This window comes from Porites lutea, chromosome 1 (assembly GCF_958299795.1).
Source record: "Porites lutea chromosome 1, jaPorLute2.1, whole genome shotgun sequence".
NCBI lineage: Eukaryota > Metazoa > Cnidaria > Anthozoa > Scleractinia > Poritidae > Porites > Porites lutea.
In genome coordinates this window covers 35,591,257-35,610,176 of record NC_133201.1, presented here as the reverse complement: position 1 = coordinate 35,610,176, position 18,920 = coordinate 35,591,257, and the positions used below count along the sequence as shown (strand labels likewise).

At 38.1% G+C, this 18,920-nt stretch overlaps 1 protein-coding gene across 2 annotated transcripts; it reads right to left on the bottom strand.

The window, feature by feature from the left end:
* Positions 1-4,434: 4,434 nt before the first annotated feature.
* Positions 4,435-17,253, bottom strand: LOC140949177 (uncharacterized). 2 transcript variants are annotated; one of them, XM_073398408.1, is made up of 4 exons: positions 16,998-17,253; positions 12,048-12,341; positions 9,458-9,763; positions 4,435-7,196 (listed from the first exon to the last, which is right to left on the bottom strand). In XM_073398408.1, exons 1-4 carry the CDS (start codon positions 17,053-17,055, stop codon positions 6,685-6,687), a joined length of 1,170 nt encoding a protein of 389 aa, XP_073254509.1. In that variant the 5' UTR covers positions 17,056-17,253; the 3' UTR covers positions 4,435-6,684. The 2 variants fall into 2 exon arrangements, with proteins under 2 accessions (XP_073254509.1, XP_073254516.1); XM_073398415.1 differs by having other exon boundaries at positions 9,521-9,763.
* Positions 17,254-18,920: the final 1,667 nt, after the last annotated feature.

Genomic DNA, 18,920 nt, shown 5'->3' with positions numbered 1-18,920 from the left:
CTGACCATGTAACTCCTGTCGTGAAAGACTTGGACTAGCCTTCTATTGGTGCACGCATCAATTTTAAAACACTGCTTTTAACATCTAAAATTTTAAATGAGTTAGCTCCTTACTATTTGTCTTCACTCCTTCTCAAATACCACCCGGCTCGTTTACCCGTCTCATCTAATGGACTGCTTTTACAATTTCCTTCTGTTAATACCGTGACATACTTATTATTATTATTATTTTAAGCCGTATTTGAACAGTAGAAAAATATAAGCACTTGAATCTTTACTTGGCGTATTAATATTGATCAGTACCTTTTCCTTTGTTAGTATCTGATCGAAAAAGAATGACATTATGATTATAAAGTGAGGCCGTCAGGTGATAGAATTCATTTACTGTTGGTTTTTGCTTTTGAGGGTATTTCTTTAATGTGTGAGGTTGGGTAATTATAGAATTTAGTTGTCAGAACCAATTTTAGCCGTTTTTTATTAGTCTTGCATTTCAGTCTAAGTTCATAAATAGGATTCATAATCAATACTATTGTTGCTTAATTAGTTGTTTTGAATCGTTGTGAAATTTGCATCAGCTTTTTAATGTCAATAAAACTGAAATCACAAATTAAAGTTACACTGGGACATTCAATTTTTGACCAAGTCTTGATAAATGAGCAATTCTTCATTACTGTTCAAAAACATTTTTAAAAAAAACTGGGAAAAAAAGCCAAAAAACTTCAAGGTTATTTTTATCAACTACGTTGTCGTCTATCGTATAGTAATCGGGACGAATGTCATTGTGTTACGGTGATATACAGTTTTTTTTTTACAAAGTGAGGCAAGGGTAGCCTGAATTTCATCCGATTGCTTCGAGTCGTTTTCTCCTCTCAGCATAGACGTTACTGAGGGAGTAAGTATCAAAATATTTCTCCGTCAATCAGTTTGCCTCACCTGTTTATTTTTCACAACCTGTCAGCGCTAACCAAATTTGGAAGATGCTATCAATTATTCCATCTTTGACTGTCACAATCCTCTGTCACTGACGTCATTTTGAAGACGTTACACAAGAAAAGTGGCGGGACAGCCAAGCCGGTTGGGTTTAGAATGAGTGCAGAACTGAAGAAAATGGCGACAGAGTTCACAACAATGTACAGACAAAATAGCCAAACTACTAACTAAAAATGATAGCCAGAATACGCAAAAAAATATATTCCATTGTTGACTCTCACAATCCTCTGTCACTGATATCATTTTGAAGACTGCATACAAAAAAAGTGGCGGGACAGCCAAGCCGGTTGTGTTTGGAATGAGTGCAGAACTGAAGAAAAAGGCGAGAGGGTTCACGTTCGCAGGCTAGGCGGGAGATTTTATTAATCGTAATCTTTTTGTGACAAGTAGGTTTGATGTTGATATGCAGATTGAAATTATGCATAAAAATACTGATTCTCAAAAAGGTCCTCTGATGCACAGCTGTGAACTCTATTCCGGACGTTTCATAAGCGGCGGCAGAAAATGGAGAACAGTTCAGTTATCAAAAGCTCTAACAACAACACTACATCCCCTCCATCCCAAGCTCAAGTAATAGCAATGTTCAGCGCTTACATGGTTGTGTGCGGGAGAAGAGGCTTCGCAAGAAAAGTTTCGTTCTTAGTTACGAACAAGAACCTCGCTGATGTGATGATACTAGGAGTTATGTCTCTTGTTTTCTTGTCGGTAGGACCCTCCTATGAGCTGTGGAATGAAAAGGAACGGCTGTCTTCATTTATGATCTATCATCATCTTTTTTTAAGTGATCTCTTAATTTGTTGATAGTACCTGCTTTTCTAAGTGATAAAGGAAAACTATTCCATAATATTGGTGCTGCGTTCTCGAACAAGCAGTCACCCATTGTTTTCTTCTTCTCTGTGCTTCTCACTAAAAACAGTGTTGCTATGATAATATGAAGTAAATCATAGTTTGAAGACGGTAAAACTGCTATTAAATCAGAAAGATGTTAAGCACTTAGAATCTTGATGCATGTAACTTTATAGACAATAAGAGAAATTTTAAATTTAATGCACCTACGCACTGGCAACCTGTGCAGCTCTACACGAATTGGGGTGATATGACAAAACTTACGGGCGCAGTAAATAAGCCTAGCATTTGTGTTCATTACGCGTTGCAGTTTCATTATCTGACAATCGAGAACGCTGTAAAGCGGCCTATTACAGTAGTCCAATCGACTGGTGATGAAGGCATGAACCAGCTGTCCAGTATGCTCCCTTGAGAGGAACTTCCTGATACGACGAGTAGCATCCGCTGCCGCAAGTTTTGGATACGTGAGTAGACATATCCAGGTGGGAGTCCAACCAAGCACCCAGATTCCTTGCGGAAGACACAGGAGTCACATTAGCTTCGCCAACCTTGATGCTGTTCATAGACACCTTAGCCAGCTGTTGACGACTGCCAACCAATAGAAACTCCGTCTTTTCATAATTTAACCATAACAAATCCTCTGTCATCTAAGCTCGCACATCAAGAATGCAGTTCTCTAACGCAGTCACGGCTTCGATTTCGCTCAGGCTATCACATGGTCTGAATGACATATTTATTTAGCTGCGTGTCATCAGCATAGGCATGCTCAGAAGGGAAGTGCGAACGTAGGACCTCAAACAGCTTGCCAGTATAAATCGTAAATAAAAGTTGACCTAAACATCAGCCGTGTGGAACACTGTATTCTGAAGTAAATGTTTGAGAGAGTGCCGTTTACAGAAAGACGCTGCGCTCTTCCCTCTCGGGTAAGATTGAAACAAGGAAAGCGCATAACCACGTAAGCCCAACAGTGACTGCAACCTTGAGAGCAGGTTGCCATGATCGACCGTGTCGAATGCGACGCTTTGTTCGATAACACAAGAAGTGACTTGTCACAAGACCCTTATCCATGTTCTTGGCCATCATAGCTTGATAAGAAATAGAACACAAATAGCGGTGATAAACATATTCAACTTACTCATTTTTATAAACTTGACGTTTCGTAGGCTACTCAACATACATTTTTAAAAGTACCGTTACAATTTTGAAAACTGTACTTATATACTAGCGAAAAGGGACTGGGACCGAAATTAAGTACAAAACTTAACAGCTAATCTATAAAAAAATGTTAATTAAATAATGCATCAGCTTCTCGCTACCGACGTTTACATTGAAAGCTGGGTTCACTTCTTATGTAAGCAATGTTTCTTTGATTTTACACTGTGATAAATCAGTTTTGACGCTAAGATATCAAAATGATTTCACTTGATGTTGTGTCCATTGGTGTTGAAATTGTCAGCGATGGCTGATGTGTGGTCATTTTTAGCAAGGGCCTCAAAATGCCAATTTTTTCTATCATGAAGCCTCCGTTTAGTTTTCAAAATTGTAGGGGTACTTTTGAAAATGTGTGTTGAGTAGCATACGAAACGTCAATTTTATGAAAATGAGTAAGTTGAGCGCACGATTTCTTATTCGCTAAGGCTAGTTTGCGAACACCCTCCTCAGACAACAGCGAGAACTCAAAGAATGTAATGTTAGCACGGCATACATCACTGGTATCTCCGCACTCAGCACGACGTTGGTAACCAGTATTCAACTTCAAATTGAATGAAGTGATCTTATGAACAAAGAATTCATTGAGTACCAGTCTAAACGGCTCCCTAATTATCGTCCTACCGACCGGTTTAGATTGGTGAATTTTTTTAAGTATGAAGGAAATAGATATTCTAGGCAAATTGAAGGTTTCTTGCCATGTCATCAATGTGTTTGCCCCGATGTAATTCTTTAATGATATTATTGAGAAGCCCAACTTCTCCGGCAACATTAGCCAAATACCCTAGACTTATTATTAAACTCCGTTTTTAGTTGTAGAGTTAGCGCTCAAAGGATTGTACATAAATCAATGTATTGAAAACCAGTGTGGTTAATCACAACTTGGTTGGCCTGCTGTTGATCTTAGGTGTATTACCCCACAAAAATATCTACATATAAACGTTTAGGGGCAGCCAACGACTGTTTTACGTAAAATGGCTGTTCGGAGAAGCAAATATTGCCTAGAATTTTCTATTTCTTGAGAACGGCTAAAAATTTCTAGATGACCGTTTCGATCACTACAATTTTCGAAGCTTATCTAATAAATTCCTTACGATTTTCTGAAGTTTAATTTTTCACATTTCATTCCCCAGGCTAGGCTACATTTCAAAGAAACTTACATATTTCAGATTCACAATTGTGATGTAGAAAGCCGGGAATCAGCGACATCTTCTCTTTCCTAATATGTTAAATTGCATCTAAAATGTTCGGGAAAATAATATTGAAGCCCTAGTACTGAAGGCAAGACTCAAGTTCCCTAAGATGAGCGAACAGATACAAATTCAATGAAACCGTCGTTGGGTGCTTCTGAACGTTGATTTCCCCTTAAATCCAAAGTCAACGTACAGTGTTTGCATGTTAACAGTAAGTTTTATTTCCATAAAAATAACCATCTATTTACATTTTCAAAACCGTTATTATGTACTGTAGTGTTGGATATATGATTTAAATGGTTATTACACAAGTCCACTTTTCAAGTCATCTTTTGCATCCGATCTACATGTTATGCCAGGCTCGAGCCAGGCATGGTTTTGCCACCCCTCAGCAATTCGTTGAACTCGCTTAACAGAAGTTGGCGGGCAATGCTATACGCACTAGCAAAGTTACAAAATCACGACTGTTTTAAACAACAACTCTCTCCCTTTAACCGATCCCACAAGGATAGACAATGAAGTTAAATGGAAGCTCTACTAACTATATTTATATGACTCTAAAAGAAAGCAATGCTTGGACTTTTATTTGATATCTACACTTTTTAGCAATGGATACCAAACCATCAACCATCCAAAAAAAAAGAAGAAAGTGTTCTAAGAAATCAAATTACACTGATTAAGTGATAATTGTATTTTTCTGAAGCTGCATTCTGAAGACGTATAAATTGTACCATAAAAGATTATAACAACCGATTTATCTGGGTAAAATTATGATTCTACACAAGTGCTGCAATAAGAAAATAGCACAATTACGAAATTTAACTGCGACTATCAGAATCCTTCAGTTTAGTGTTCTCTTGTACAAATTAGTGCTAATGGAGTTGACAAATCTTAATAAGAAAACAAAATCCAAATGAATTCTGGTAGTTGTGGTCAAATGTTGTCATCGTGAAAATGGCGGTCTATTAACACGAAAAGAGTGCAAAAACAAGACAATATTGTTTCAACGTCTACATAAATAATATGGTTGGTTTTTGATTTAGCTAAACCAACCAATTAAACGTTTAATAAGAAGGTGTCAATCCATCGCTCAAATTGAAGTAGCATTCTGGTGTTAGTCTCTTTCCTCCACAGAGGCTCCTGCAATGGTTATCATAAATTCATTCTCATCTCCCCAGCCTCTCCGTAAATTACATCTGTGTCATTCAATATGAACCCTATCACCTTGGTAGGAGTATCCGCAGTATTTTTGAACACGCCTCTTGCACATCTCCCATTTATTTGCCCCCCAAAATTTTGCATAAGCATTGTTTTCAATTTCTCTTGGGACTGCTGTAGTACGCAGGAGAAAAGAAAAACAAAGGTTGGGCAAAATTCTGGGGGGCAAATAAGGTGCATTATGGGAGATGTGCAAGTGGTGTATTTGGTAAAGCAGGTCGCTTACTGCCATGCCACCCCCCACCCTCCCCCCACGTTAGTTCTCTACGCTATTACAGTGCAGACAGGTATTGTGAAGGTATATTTTTCCAAGTAATTCATGCGTATTAAAATATTCGTACAAATACATACAGGTGCTAATACCCAGGTCTGCCAGAGATGTATGACCAGACTAGATAGTCGAGAAAAATGTTGTATGAACTTAAGCCATTTAGGTAAATGTCAAAATCTTGTATGTTTATTGCAGCAAAGTTATCGTATTATGAAATGCAGTATTCACCTGCCAAAGAAAGGTCTGGTCACCCTTAAAAATCCCAAGGAAAAAAAATGAATATGCAGTGTTAATTACAAAGTCACGTGCATGTATCAGTGAGGTGAGGTGTATGTTAATAAAACGTGAAGATTTCTGAGGGAGGTGACTGATTGATATCAACAAACGTTTGATCAAGAAAATTGCAATTCTGCACCGAGCTGGTGACTCCACCAGCAGCAGACATGAGTGGACTGCTTATCGACCACAAATTTAGAATTGTTGACCAAGAACCGTGCAAGTAGAGTAGGAAGATCATGAAGCTCCTCATGCCATGCTGTAGAACATAACAATAAACTGCGGTAATTCCCCGACGTTTACCTGGCACTGTTTCGGTTGGGAGGAAGAGGTGAGAGGACTAGAGGATGGCAAGCCTCATTTGACCTTAGTCGTGTTGTTATAAAGATTTTAAGGCCATTTCCGTGATCAAGACAAATTTCACGGAATAAAATTCCTTACAAATTCTTCACCTCTGGACGCATATTCAATCAACTCATGGATTGCCGAATGCCAGGTAAAACTTGTGCTGCAACTGGCATCTCATAATGACCGCTACCTAGTCTGCTGTGTCGTCTGCTATATGACTGGTGGTCCTGCGTCATTCAAGAGCATAAGAAATCTTTTCCTTTACCGTTTCCTTTTCTAAGAAGCCTTCACCGAATAGCTGCCAAGCTTACTTGTAACGCGTTCTAATAACTCTCTACCTTTCTTCTTCAACCGGGGAGGATGGGCGCAGTAACGGCCCTTGTTGGCAAGTACACTGTTTGACGTTGATTCCAGAAGAATCATATTTACTGTCTCTACTCTCAGTCGTTGATATCACTGATGGACTATCACAAGAGGATAATGGTTTTCTTATCGATATTTGATCGTCACTCCCGATGTTTTGGCTATTATAAAATCGGACTATTTCCGAAAGGTAACCAAGGTCCTCGCTGCCCGATTGATTGGCATCATTATGGTCAATAATAATAATATCTCCTGGATTGATGTTGATTTCTTTCGTTTCCTCGTCATTCCCCTGTATTTCTATGGTAACACTCTTTATCTTGCTTCCATCTTTCCCTTGGTTAGCCTTCTTCCTTTCCTTAGCAAGCTTCCTTTTCTTTCGGAAGCTTTTAGCAACGTACATTGTTAATAGCAAGGACAGCAATCCAATCGTGCCTCCGGCTACTACTGACAAGAATACAACAAGGGTATCACGCGGGTTATCTGTGTTCAAGCAATAAGATAAACAAATGAATGGGTAAGTATACCAATGATAAAATAGTTTAGAGAAATCGTTGAACTAGAAAAGTGGAATTGTACGTTAGCATTTTTGTGGCCTTGGCAGTCTTGGTGGTTGTGGTGGTCGTACAACAAAGGAAACGTGGCTCTGACCAAATAGGCCAAAAAAAATTAAGAGTTGTGTGCTCAGTGCACTGGTCATAATTGAATACAGGCCAGGTTAAAGGTGACCTTGTCTTGTGAAATAGTTTACTGAATTTTCATAGCCTGCGAGAAAGCTCTTCTGGGGCTCTCGGGGGGAACGGGGGTAGGGAAGGGCAGGTGAAGAACAGCTTGCACTCACGTTTCTTAAATTTGAATATCTGCATCCCAGAATGGGATGCGAAATGCTGATTGGCCAGGAGCCTAGGCTCCTAGGCTCGTTTAATCAGACGCTGACGTAATGTTCCCCTGTGAGAGCTTACTCGCAAGATAACAGGCCAGACACCTTCATTAGCGTGAAACCTTTGAAAACCCATTTTCATATTGCTCTAACGAGAAGATCTCTTTCAAAGATTTAACACTCTTAAAACTGCAGGCAGGCTATAGACTTTAAAGTTGGTGGCAAGAATGCCAGAAACAAAATAAAAATATAATGGTAATGGTGGTGGTGGTGGCGGTAGTGCCGTCCTGATCGTTAAGATGTGTGTGTAGTGGTGGCCGTGAAACAATGAAAATGAGATGAAGATGGTGGTGACGATTGTTAGATTTAAAGTTTATTACCCTTTTAAAAAAGCCCAAAACTTTCCTTCTATTCTTTTTCGTTCTCTTTTGTTTGCTTCGTCTGCTTTTAATTCATCAGGATACCAGTCACAAAAGAGAAATATTTAAGACGTAAGATATCGTTCTTCTTGAACCTTTTTTCCTGTTATCTGTCTTTTTAATAGTTAGGATATGAAGTATTTTTACGATTAAATTATTTTAGGTGAGAATAAATTTTAATTAAGAAACCTTTAGGAAATAGACGCATTTTAAGTACCCGGAACAATTTACTTTTAAACTGGACAGCAGCACGATTTTTCACTGTCTTACAAATACAAAATAAATCAATTTCTATATGTCTTTTAGCGTCCTAATGGTTTCTTTTAACATTATCCCCTTAAAACAGTTTACCTCAGTCGCGGGAACGTGGCACAGTAGAAAATCTCATCTTGTTTTCTTCACAGTTGTTTAGTGGTATGATTTCGTTAACCCAATTTCAGTTTCATTTATTAATAAGGAATATTTTGTGAATTATGTCAGGACTCGAATACAGTTTGATACTTAAATATTTTTATTTGCAGTGAAACTCCATATTTTTAACAAAAACTGTACATTTCTAGTCTAAGTTCTTTACTATTTATGAACGGTAAAAATTACCTGATCGAGAAATGAAGCGCTTTGTCCAAAACAATGATAACCACGTCAATCAAGTCTTAATTTCCTCACCGTACATTCATTTAGAACTCAGAAGCGAATTTTGTCTTAATTTTTTTGGTGACTCTTATCATCGACGATTTATTATTTTAATTTTTTTGGTATAGTCATTTTTTTATTTTCATAAGATAATTCTTTAGTTAATTTTATAATTCATTTTAAAAAAAAGTTGTCTGCTTTTGTTAACTTAGTTTATAGGTCATTTAACAAAACACAAAACTGTCTGTTTCATGGCTTACAGAAAAAACATTGTGGATTGAGAAGAACAGCATCATAAATTTTCGCTGATAATGGAGAACAATGACTCTACAGTGCCACCCTGGCTCTGACGTGACAGTCACGTGAGTTTCTTACTCTTACCCTTTCCCAACACGCTCAATAATATGAATGCACACGCATTCATACACTGTAAGTGAATGAACGTTAAAAAAACTTTAAAGGGAAAATGTTGTTTAAATCTTTCTTTGCTTTAGATTAGGGGGGGAAATGATCGATAGGTTCCTAGTTTACTGGTAGAAAATAGAAACGTTATAGGGAAATTGTGTTTCTCCGCTCAAATTGAATACAAACTCTTTCGCCTTGGGCAACGTAAGATGTTATGATGAGAAACTGTTTACAAATTGGAACGGATGATAAATGCAACGCATTTTAGAATTACTTTCTTGTCTAGAGAATGAATCTACAGGAATGGGTAAATGTTAAAATCAAAGTAAGAATTATGTCGTGTGTCATTACGTTCGACTTGACTCACGTGACCACAACGCTAGAGCTCAGGTTCCTTCACCGCGTACCTTTGATAAACCTGTATGTGAGGTACAGAGATCTCAGCAGGGACAAAATGCCCTCCTTCTCACCTCTGCTACCTGATGCCTTGTCTTTTGGTTTCTTTGCAGGCTTTGGAGGTGAAGCTGTGGTCACAGAGCCTCTGGTGGTCACTCTTGCTATCCAGGTTCTAGTGGCTGAGATATTCACGTTTATGCTGTTACTTGTCGTGTTTAGTGAAGTTTGAAACGTGGATGTGCTTCTTGTTGCTGCTATCGTTTTGGTGACTCTCGTTGCATGGCTTGTCGTTCTCGTTGGCTTCGTTGGGTCCCAAACTGTCGATGAAATAAATTCTTGTGGGATCACCGAAGAATTTCTTTATTATGTCAAATAAATTAGCTCACCCGACTAGACTGAAACAAAGTTAGGATCCGCCCAAGTGAAAAGGATAAAAGTGTGGCAAGTAAGCGCGAACTCGAAGCACGAAGGATAAGGAGAAGGGAGGACGTTTTGATACCCAGTGAACGCCTCCGAACGCAATGCGCTCAGCACTGACAACAAGAATATCCAGCAGGCGCGTAGGAGGGGAAGTCCGAGGGGTTCGAACGAACCCCCTTTGCTGGTCAAAGATGGAGGATTTTCATGGTGCAAGTGCGAGCGTTCAATCAGCACAATGAGAAGGCTAAACAATTACATGAGATGTACCATTGGCTAGAGTAGGCTCTCCTCACTGGCTATCTTGCATATCAAGAACGATATGCCTATCGATCTTGACAAAGTTGTCAATTTATTTGAAGGCCTCCACCCGAGGATGATGCAATTGCAAAGTTTGCTTTACGAAACGAAATAGTCCTGTTGTGAGTTGATAATTAAGTAGCCAATGCTCAGGCCCCAGCATATCCTAATGACCTAGTATTATATGTAGTCAAACTAATCCCACCATATACTGTATTTCCTAAACAAGCGTTCCGGATTTGACAAATGGAGTCTCGAAAGGCGAAAGGCGGGAAATACGATTTTGGGGGACCGAGGTGATACGTGTTTAATACATAATGACGATTGATGCCGCCTTCAGTACAAAGACAGCGGAGCCGGGGAACTAGGGGCTTAAGGTGTCGGTAAAGGAAAACGAGGTGCCCACAGAAAAAAATTCTAGTCGCGCGAGTATTTTCGCTACAAAGGCCAGTTATATATTAAATTAAAGCTAAAAGACTAAATTACCTCATAAAAGATTTTATATTATCGAATTTCAAAAGGCGCTGAAGTTTTTTGCTCTCGAACTCAGGGGTATCGACATTACTGCTGAAGCTCCAGCCCTTTCGCGTTGTTAAATATTCACTTCCTTTTTACTGCATCTGATTGACAGATCAGAGACCTAAAAAAGGGTGTGAGGAAATTTGCATATGTCTCGTATTAGCGGAATTATTGCATTCAAACTAAAAAGTCGAATCTCGAGCGCGATTTACGCAAAAAAAAACTGACATAAAATGAGTTACAAAGGGAAATCGGAAAATTCCTCACACCTTTTTTTAGGTCTTTTATCTGTCAATCAGATGCAATAAAAAGGAAGTGAATATTTAACAACGCGCTGGGGCTAAAGGGCTGGAGCTTCAGCAGTAAAGTCGATACCCCTGAGTTCGGGAGCAAAAAACTTAAGCGCCTTTAAAAATTCGATAAAATAAAATCTTTTATGAGGTAATTTAGTCTTTTAGCTTTAATTTGATATATAACTGGCCTTTGTAGCGAAAATACTTGCGCGACTAGAATTTTTTTCTGTGGGCGTCTCGTTTTCCTTTACCGAGACCTTAAGCTTTTGGTCTGAGATACCTTGCAGCACACGTCAAGTTTTGTAAAACGTTTCGTATACTTAGCCGGTATGTATCACTATGTATGAATGTTCCAAGTCAAACGGAAATATTGTTGTTACGACTAAAAATACCTGTTGTTTTAGACTTGATCGAGTTTGAAATATTCACGTGGAGACTACTGAAAATAGCATTTCCAGGTTTCTAGATTTCAACATTTTGTGGGAGAGCAAATTGCCCCAAGAAAGTCCTAGAGGTTCGAACTTTGACGCTCGCAGTATTTCACGCTGTTAAGAAATATTCGCATCAGTACAAACACCCCTTCTCAAACCTCAGCTACGCGCCTGATCCAGATGGCACAGTACTCGAATAAAAGTACGAGAAAAGAGTCTAGCCCAGAAGATTATATTTGCATCTTTTTTCCTTCGTTTTCATTTATCAGAATGGTTAGAAACATAAGGTATCGTACAAGTTCAGTATTGTGCCTGACTTTCGGTTTGCCATTTTATTGTTAGTAATACCAAATGATCATACAGAGGAGACCGAGAAATGGAACCGAAACCACTAACGCTTTGACGAATAACCTTGCATTGGATCGGAATATTAACTCACATAATCAAAAAAATATGAAACACCCTAAAACAAAATTTAATCGTAATTCCATTCTTTCACTTGGATTTTTGGCCACCAGGGTTCAACCCATGGTGTGCATTTGGCCCCAAAAAGAGAGTACGACACATTGTTATTCTGTTTTTTACCTGCGTTTATATAAACTTCTGAGATTAGACGAGTAGAAAACAAAATTAATACTCACCACAACCATATATAACGTCCAGGTACTTGTAAGTCTCGGGGCATGGATCCCCAAAATATGTGCTATTTGCTCTGACTGTACACTTGCGTCTGTGCGTGCACCTCTCAATCATTTTATCCCGCGTATTTGGCGCCTGGCAGTTCAGATTACTAATGTTTTTATGTGGACAGATGGCGTTTCCAGCCTCCAGGCGTCCGAATTTTGCCGTGTATATTCGGATCGTCAAGGGATCTTGGCATTCCAGTCTCAACTTTTTATTCTCACATGCGTATTTTGACTTCACCGCATTGGTACCTTGTCAGGAAAAAAAAAGGACAAGAAAGAGGTTATACATTACACAGTACTATTTGAGAAAATTTGTCGTAATATTCGTGAAGTGGCAATAGTAAATAAAGCATTTCAGTGATAGTGTATGCTAAGCAAATAATTTCAATTAAATTATTTTTTGTAAGCTGAGTTATTGTGCTGGTCAGTTTGGCTCAGCCTCGCCTGGAGTGCAGTGTTGACAGTCGATCAAACTGCATACGTTTGCGTGGTTTGTCCTTAGGAGAAACGAGTACCTGAAGTTTTTTTTGTTTTGAGTGCGGCTGATTCTACTTATGAAATTGTTGTGATTAAAATGATTCTTTATCCAGAGAGTAAGCCTTGCTAGCTTCAAGAACGGTCCTCTGGACTGAGTCGCGTATGATCTGATCCCATACAATCACTTCTACACAGTAATCCTCATTGGCAAACTAATCTAACGAATTTTTGAGCGTGCCATGTATTTACCACTCCTTAGAATTTTGTCAGGTTTAATACGGGCTTTTTTGCTCATCAAGAGGCAATTCAGATGTGCGGTGGTGGTCACGACTTGCGTAATGTTCTTAATTTTCCTTTTCCTGTGTCATTCGGAGCACTTCTTCAATAGCAAAGAATAAGCTACATCTAAGAAAACATTACCAAAACCAGTCTTAGCCATTCAATTTCCTCCTGCTTTAAGGCCAAAAACGGCTTAAAGGAAGTATTATAAAGCGTCAAACAAGAAGTGGGCAGCTAAATTGGTTCATGATGGCAGCTGGATGAGGCTCTTTGCCTACACTGTATATATTTTCAGCGATAAAACAGACGAGGACAAGAGGACGAATACCGACTCTAAACGTGGCTTTTAGGTGCTAAATTGTGAAGAAAATAAAATTACCCGGCACTTCGATCGATCTATAAATTTGTTCTTAGTCTGTTCGTGTTCCTTCTCAAGATTAATTTTAGAGCTACCTCCAGACTAGTCAGACATTTCACTCATACTAATTTTTAAAACAACGAGCATTCAAAAGGCAATTAGTGCCATTAACAAATACTTCTTTAGCAACTACTCCGGATCTCCACTCAAAGACGACAAAGACGTCCAAAATAGAAAACGATTTTCATAAGGTACAATACTATATCACGTACATGCATTATACATAAGAACATTATAATGTCTTCGTTTTTCTGAAAAACATTTTGTGTAAGAAGTGCTTTGACTGGAAATCTTCGCCTTTTTGCTTTCAACTTAAACTTTTCTAGGATCGGCATGTAGCTGCGATTTGACTGTTAATAAAATATCGATCGATTTATCAGCCGCCTGAAAAGGACACCGGCCAAGACAACAAAATAACAAAAGCTAATCTTGGTTTGGAACGCCACATTTAGGTCAAAGGAGAAACACACCCATGCACGCGACACTGTTGGCTGAAACACGTCGCAGCGATGAATTGCGTCGTTTTCACTGGAGAATTTTTGCAGAAAACAATTGTCTCTATGACAGAATTTTGTCGTCGCGACATTGGGACATAAATTCAAACTGATTTGATTTTTTGCAGTTTGTCGCCGTGAAGACAAAATTCTGTCGCGTGAGACAAAGTTTTTCACAAAAGTTCTTCAGGACAAGCGAAGAGATTTGTCGCTAGGATGTGCCACCGCAACGTATTTTACACGGACTTGTTGCCCGACCGGTACTCATGGAGTGGTTTGTCGCAGCTACGTGTTGCATCGGCAGGTTTCCGATTGTGTTACGACCTTTAACCATGCAAGAAAGAGGGGTGACGTATTTTAATCAAGAGCAACAATAATTTCCAACATTCTTAGTCCAGCACCGTATTCGAATTGAGGTGACTCCTTGCCTCCGGTTTTATTCATTTTTTTTTTCCTTTTGAACAATTCTTCGGAAGTTCGACATTTTTTAATACAATGCCTTAAATCTTAAGACAGAATTTCCCCATCCTTATCGTGCTACATCATGTTATTTTAACACTGATTCCGGATAATAAAAGTGCCCAATATGACCGGTAGACAACCTCAATGAACCTCTTTGGCCTGAGGCTAGCCACATTCCGGTGCAAAAAATGTTTATTACCACATCAATAATCTTGTTTTACCATGGCTTTTGGCATCTCTTTACCAAATACATATTTTCTAAAATAATCGTCTTACATTTATTGCCATATTGTAAGTCAAAAAAGGGCAATAACTGCAAGAATTCAGTTTTTATTCGCAGCTTAGAATATTCCTGAAGATAGACTTTTTAACGCGGTTTGTATGTGTCATTTCTACGACGAATTGCAGTTTCCGAGGCTTTTATCAACTTCCTCTGCTCTTGATAACTGATAGGCGGTAACATTACTAACACATCAATAACCTTTCTTTACCAGAATTACGACCAATGAACACCAGAAGGAAGTTGAAGGCGGTCAGAAACTAATGAAAACATCCCGCGATTTTTTAATTGCTTGTTTGCATTCTTTCTTTTCATAAATTTCTCTGAAACGAAGATATGCCTCAGGAATACCTGTAAGAGGTGTTTGAACGCCAAAAATGATTTCGATTTAACGTAAACCAGTGCCCCAACCAGTATTTCCCTGAAATTAGGCTTTTTTGTAGTCAATGGCTTGTTCGTTCTTATAATTTATTAAACCATTACACTTTGGTATTGTTCTGAAGAAAAGCCAGTTGTTTTACTTTTAAATCAAAATACTTCAAAAAAATTTTTTTTTCAAAGGCTTCCCTCGACTTCCTGTTATAGTTCGTAATGAGTCATATTTCTATGACCCTGGCATATTAAAAGCACTGAACTCAGTTTACGTAAAATTAATTCGAAAGTGATAATATGTAGTTTTCCCACTTAGTTGAGATAAGATTTAGCTACAAGAGCAATATATTACTCAACATAAATACACTTAGCTTGAGTTATGACGTTCAAGACGCGAAAGGGTCAGTAAACGAGACCGAAATAAGCTTTTGTTTACCTTACGAGCCCAAAAAGCTTAACTTGATTTGCATATGAATTCATTCTTGTACATGAGGTCGGAGTTAATTACTCTTTGTCTTTCGATAATCGAAATTCTTTATGAAGCTGTCTTTCAGGATCACAGACAAATTATTTTTAATTGAATGGGTAATTATTTTAAGGCGAAAGCTTATCTACAGAGGAAACAAAGAAACGAACCCGACGGTCCAGTTGTGCTACACAAATACCACCCTCGATTAAACTACAATTCACATATAAGTGCGAATGTGGCGAATGGCCTCATCAACCTTGACTGTAAACGACAAAACATTATAGAGAAAAAATACCAGACAAAGTCCTTGCTTGAAAGATTCATTGTTCGTGACACAAAGGTTGTTTCCAATAACATCCCTCCCAAACCGATTGGCTATCAGCGGTAAATATGAACTGATAACTACCTAACGATTCTTTCACAAAACAATAAATCTGCTCTCCGCCCACGACTGCAAAAGAGAAATACTTCCCCGATATCTCGAATCAAGTCACTTTATTAGTGGGTTGAATACAGGGAATATTCTGAGGATTCTTTTTTTTTTCTTTCATTAATCGCCCAATTGCAATAACGTGCACAAACATAAGGCTATCTTATTTACAATTCATTATTCTTGGATATCAGTGACGAGGGATTAAAAGGAATTAAACTTTTCACGTTTTTCGCTTCTTTTAGCCTCCAGGCAATGAAAAAAAACACAGTAAGTTAGTAGACGCATGCCGACGGGCTTTCAGGCATGCAGTGATTAAAACCCATGATGTGGGGAGATATTATTTTATACTTATCTCTAAAAACCGAGCTCCAGCTTCATAAAAATACACTGGTTTAGAATATAATTAATCCCAGCTTTTACCTCAAGTCTCTTCTTAGCATTATCGATGTTGCTCCTCGGGGATTCTTTAGAGCACACAGCACGAATCACGAATCGCTTTGCGGCAATGCCCTCAAACAGGTCTTCTATCTTATTTAGTGCATTCAAGAAATAAATATTTGATTATCTTCGTCAAGGAGGAAAAATAAATACGCTCACTTCGGTACATTCTTGTAAGTATATTTTTTGTTCTTTCGGCAAAATAAACGTGGAGGGAATGTTAAGTCCATTCAACATCTGGCGCAATTCCCAGAATGTCTATAGAAAACCCCACTTACTTTTTTAATGCAAATAGTGATACTATATGTGTATAAAATTAAAGTTATATAAAAGATAGTGCTGTCTATTTTTTCCACTAACAAAAAGAATGAGTAGGGCGCAATTTTGTTTCACCATGTAAACAGAATTCCATTTCTCGCATATCAGAGGAAGCGAATCTGCATCTATTAATCTAATTTGGGCGGAAAAAAGATGTTTCCTCTAAAACCCAGTAAGCTTTATAAATTCCAAACATGATTATCCAAAATGCTTTAGCCTTGTATTATAACATTTACGCTTTAGACTTAATAAGATCATGAGAGTACCTGCATGGAAATCAACACAAAATTTCGAATGTGCTCTGTAAGCTTCTGTAGACCTCCTAAAAAAGTTTTCATTTTTTTGATTGCAATATTGATAAGTAATATAGCATAGTCAGCAGGTATTCAATGCTCGCTCACAATGCTGCACTCGTGGTCGCCATAAAGCCTTAATATGAACATAAGAGAGGCTTGTTAAACTTACCTCCAAAAAACAACGTTGATCCATATACGAGCCAGAACAGAGCACGGTTCAAGGACATGTTTGCGGTCTGTGTAGAGCCCGCACAGTTGTTCTATCTCCGCGGTGTGTTTGGGCAAACTTTCGGTAGAACTAGGAAACAATATGGCAAGCTTTGTTTTGACACGTTCGAAGTGAGCGCAGCATGTTCGATGCAAGTTAGTCTCTCAAAAGTAGGTTTGTGTTTGTTGATGCTAATCACACTCTAACTGGCTATGTCTCCTTAGTTTTGCCGATTTGTTGACAGTTAAAATACAATTGCGGTGTAATCAAGACACGTGACCCATGCGCTGAAGCCAACCTGGCTGCTCTGCGAACCTTTAGGAAAAAGAGCCCGAAATTCGGTCTTTTATAGCACGTGACTTTCTTACCGTTGATATTATCTGCTTGAGAAAATGAAATTTTACAAAAAAATTAAAAATTTTCAGCCATACAAGTACCATTGTCGATTTGTTTGTCAAAAGGAACTAATGAATCCATAATTTCCGATAAGATATCGCTTCTACTACCAACAGAGTAGCAGTATCTTTGGTCAGTTATATGTGATGTGAAAAAAAAGTAGTCCCACTTAGGGCAACGTATAAACCAAAACACACGTGGGAATTCAGTTTTAGGTAGATAAGCTTAAAACGTGATTGACAAGTTTTAAATCTTACGACTCTGATTAGAATGACAAAATATCCGGAGAAGGGGTGTATTTTGTGTCTATTTAGCAGCTCATCAGGTCATAGTTGCATGGATGCCCTCTGACAGTTCTTCATCTTTCGCCTTCTCGCTCGCAAGCTGAAGTAAATTCTATTCGGTGAAAGTCAATTGCGTAATAATAAGACTATAATAGCTGTCATAACAAACATGAAAATTGTAATTATGTTTTACCACACCTGACAATCGCCCACTGTTAAAAGAAATCAAAAGACGTAATATTTAACAGACAGCGGATCAATGAAATAACTATACTATTTACTAGCTTATACTGTCCATGGATCAGTATCCACTGCTGATGACTCGATCAAAGATAAATTTTGAATTAAAACTGTTCAGCAGCAAGGTGACTAAACTTATCACGTTCTTTCGATAAAGATATCTTCGTAGATTAATACCAATACTTTACAGATTCAAAAATGTCCCATACTAAAATGAGAGTTTTCTAGAAGGAGGTCTTCCGTTGCACATGAGTGAATCATGAAACTGCTTAGGAACTGGAGTTCTTTTAGATATATATTGCTATGTGACTATTAAAATTCAGACGTTCTGTTTGAAAATTTGAACTTTACGCTATAAGATTCGCGAACTTTTTAGAATTCTACTTTAAGAAGCTTCTTATGTGAAAGAAGGATAAATCTCCAAATCTTCTCTTGCCCTTGTGCACTTTAATTGAAATAGTTCCTTTGTAAAGTCTGGCTGCCGGGAACAGATGTAAACGCTAATAAATGTCAAAGCCTCTTAAGGCTAATGAAGTGAAATCTATTTTTAGGGAATAGTAAAACCCTTGTCAACTCTTGTTTGTGTTATATGGGGCATGTTAAAATATATTTTCTTGAACAATTAAAGCGAGTATTTTGAGTTTCAAAACAATACTTTTTTGTTTTGTTTGTTTTGTCTTTGTTTTTTTTTGTTGTTTTTTTCTGTCTTGTTTTGTCTTTTTTGGTTTGTTTGTTTTTCCTCTGTTGAGGCACAGCACCAATCCGTGCTTCAAAATTGGAGCCTGGTTGCATAGAACATTTTTAAGAATTAAGAAGAACAATTTTCTGCAACCATTCTCTTTTCTCGCAAGATGAACACGGCCGATCGATTAGCAAATAACTATAGGTAACACATAAAGAGTACAAGAACACTATTTTACAAGGAAAACAGCTGAAAAAAACACTTTTTCTTAAGTTGCTTTGA

What these genes read in the sequence shown, in the direction of transcription:
- LOC140949177 (XM_073398408.1), bottom strand. Translation starts at nt 17,055, where the DNA reads ATGTCCTTGAACCGTGCTCTGTTCTGGCTCGTATATGGATCAACGTTG. An exon ending in ATCAACGTTGTTTTTTGGAG is followed by an intron (nt 12,342 to 16,997) that starts GTAAGTTTAACA and finishes TTTCCTGACAAG; the next exon opens with GTACCAATGCGGTGAAGTCA. An exon ending in GGACGTTATATATGGTTGTG is followed by an intron (nt 9,764 to 12,047) that starts GTGAGTATTAAT and finishes TTTCATCGACAG; the next exon opens with TTTGGGACCCAACGAAGCCA.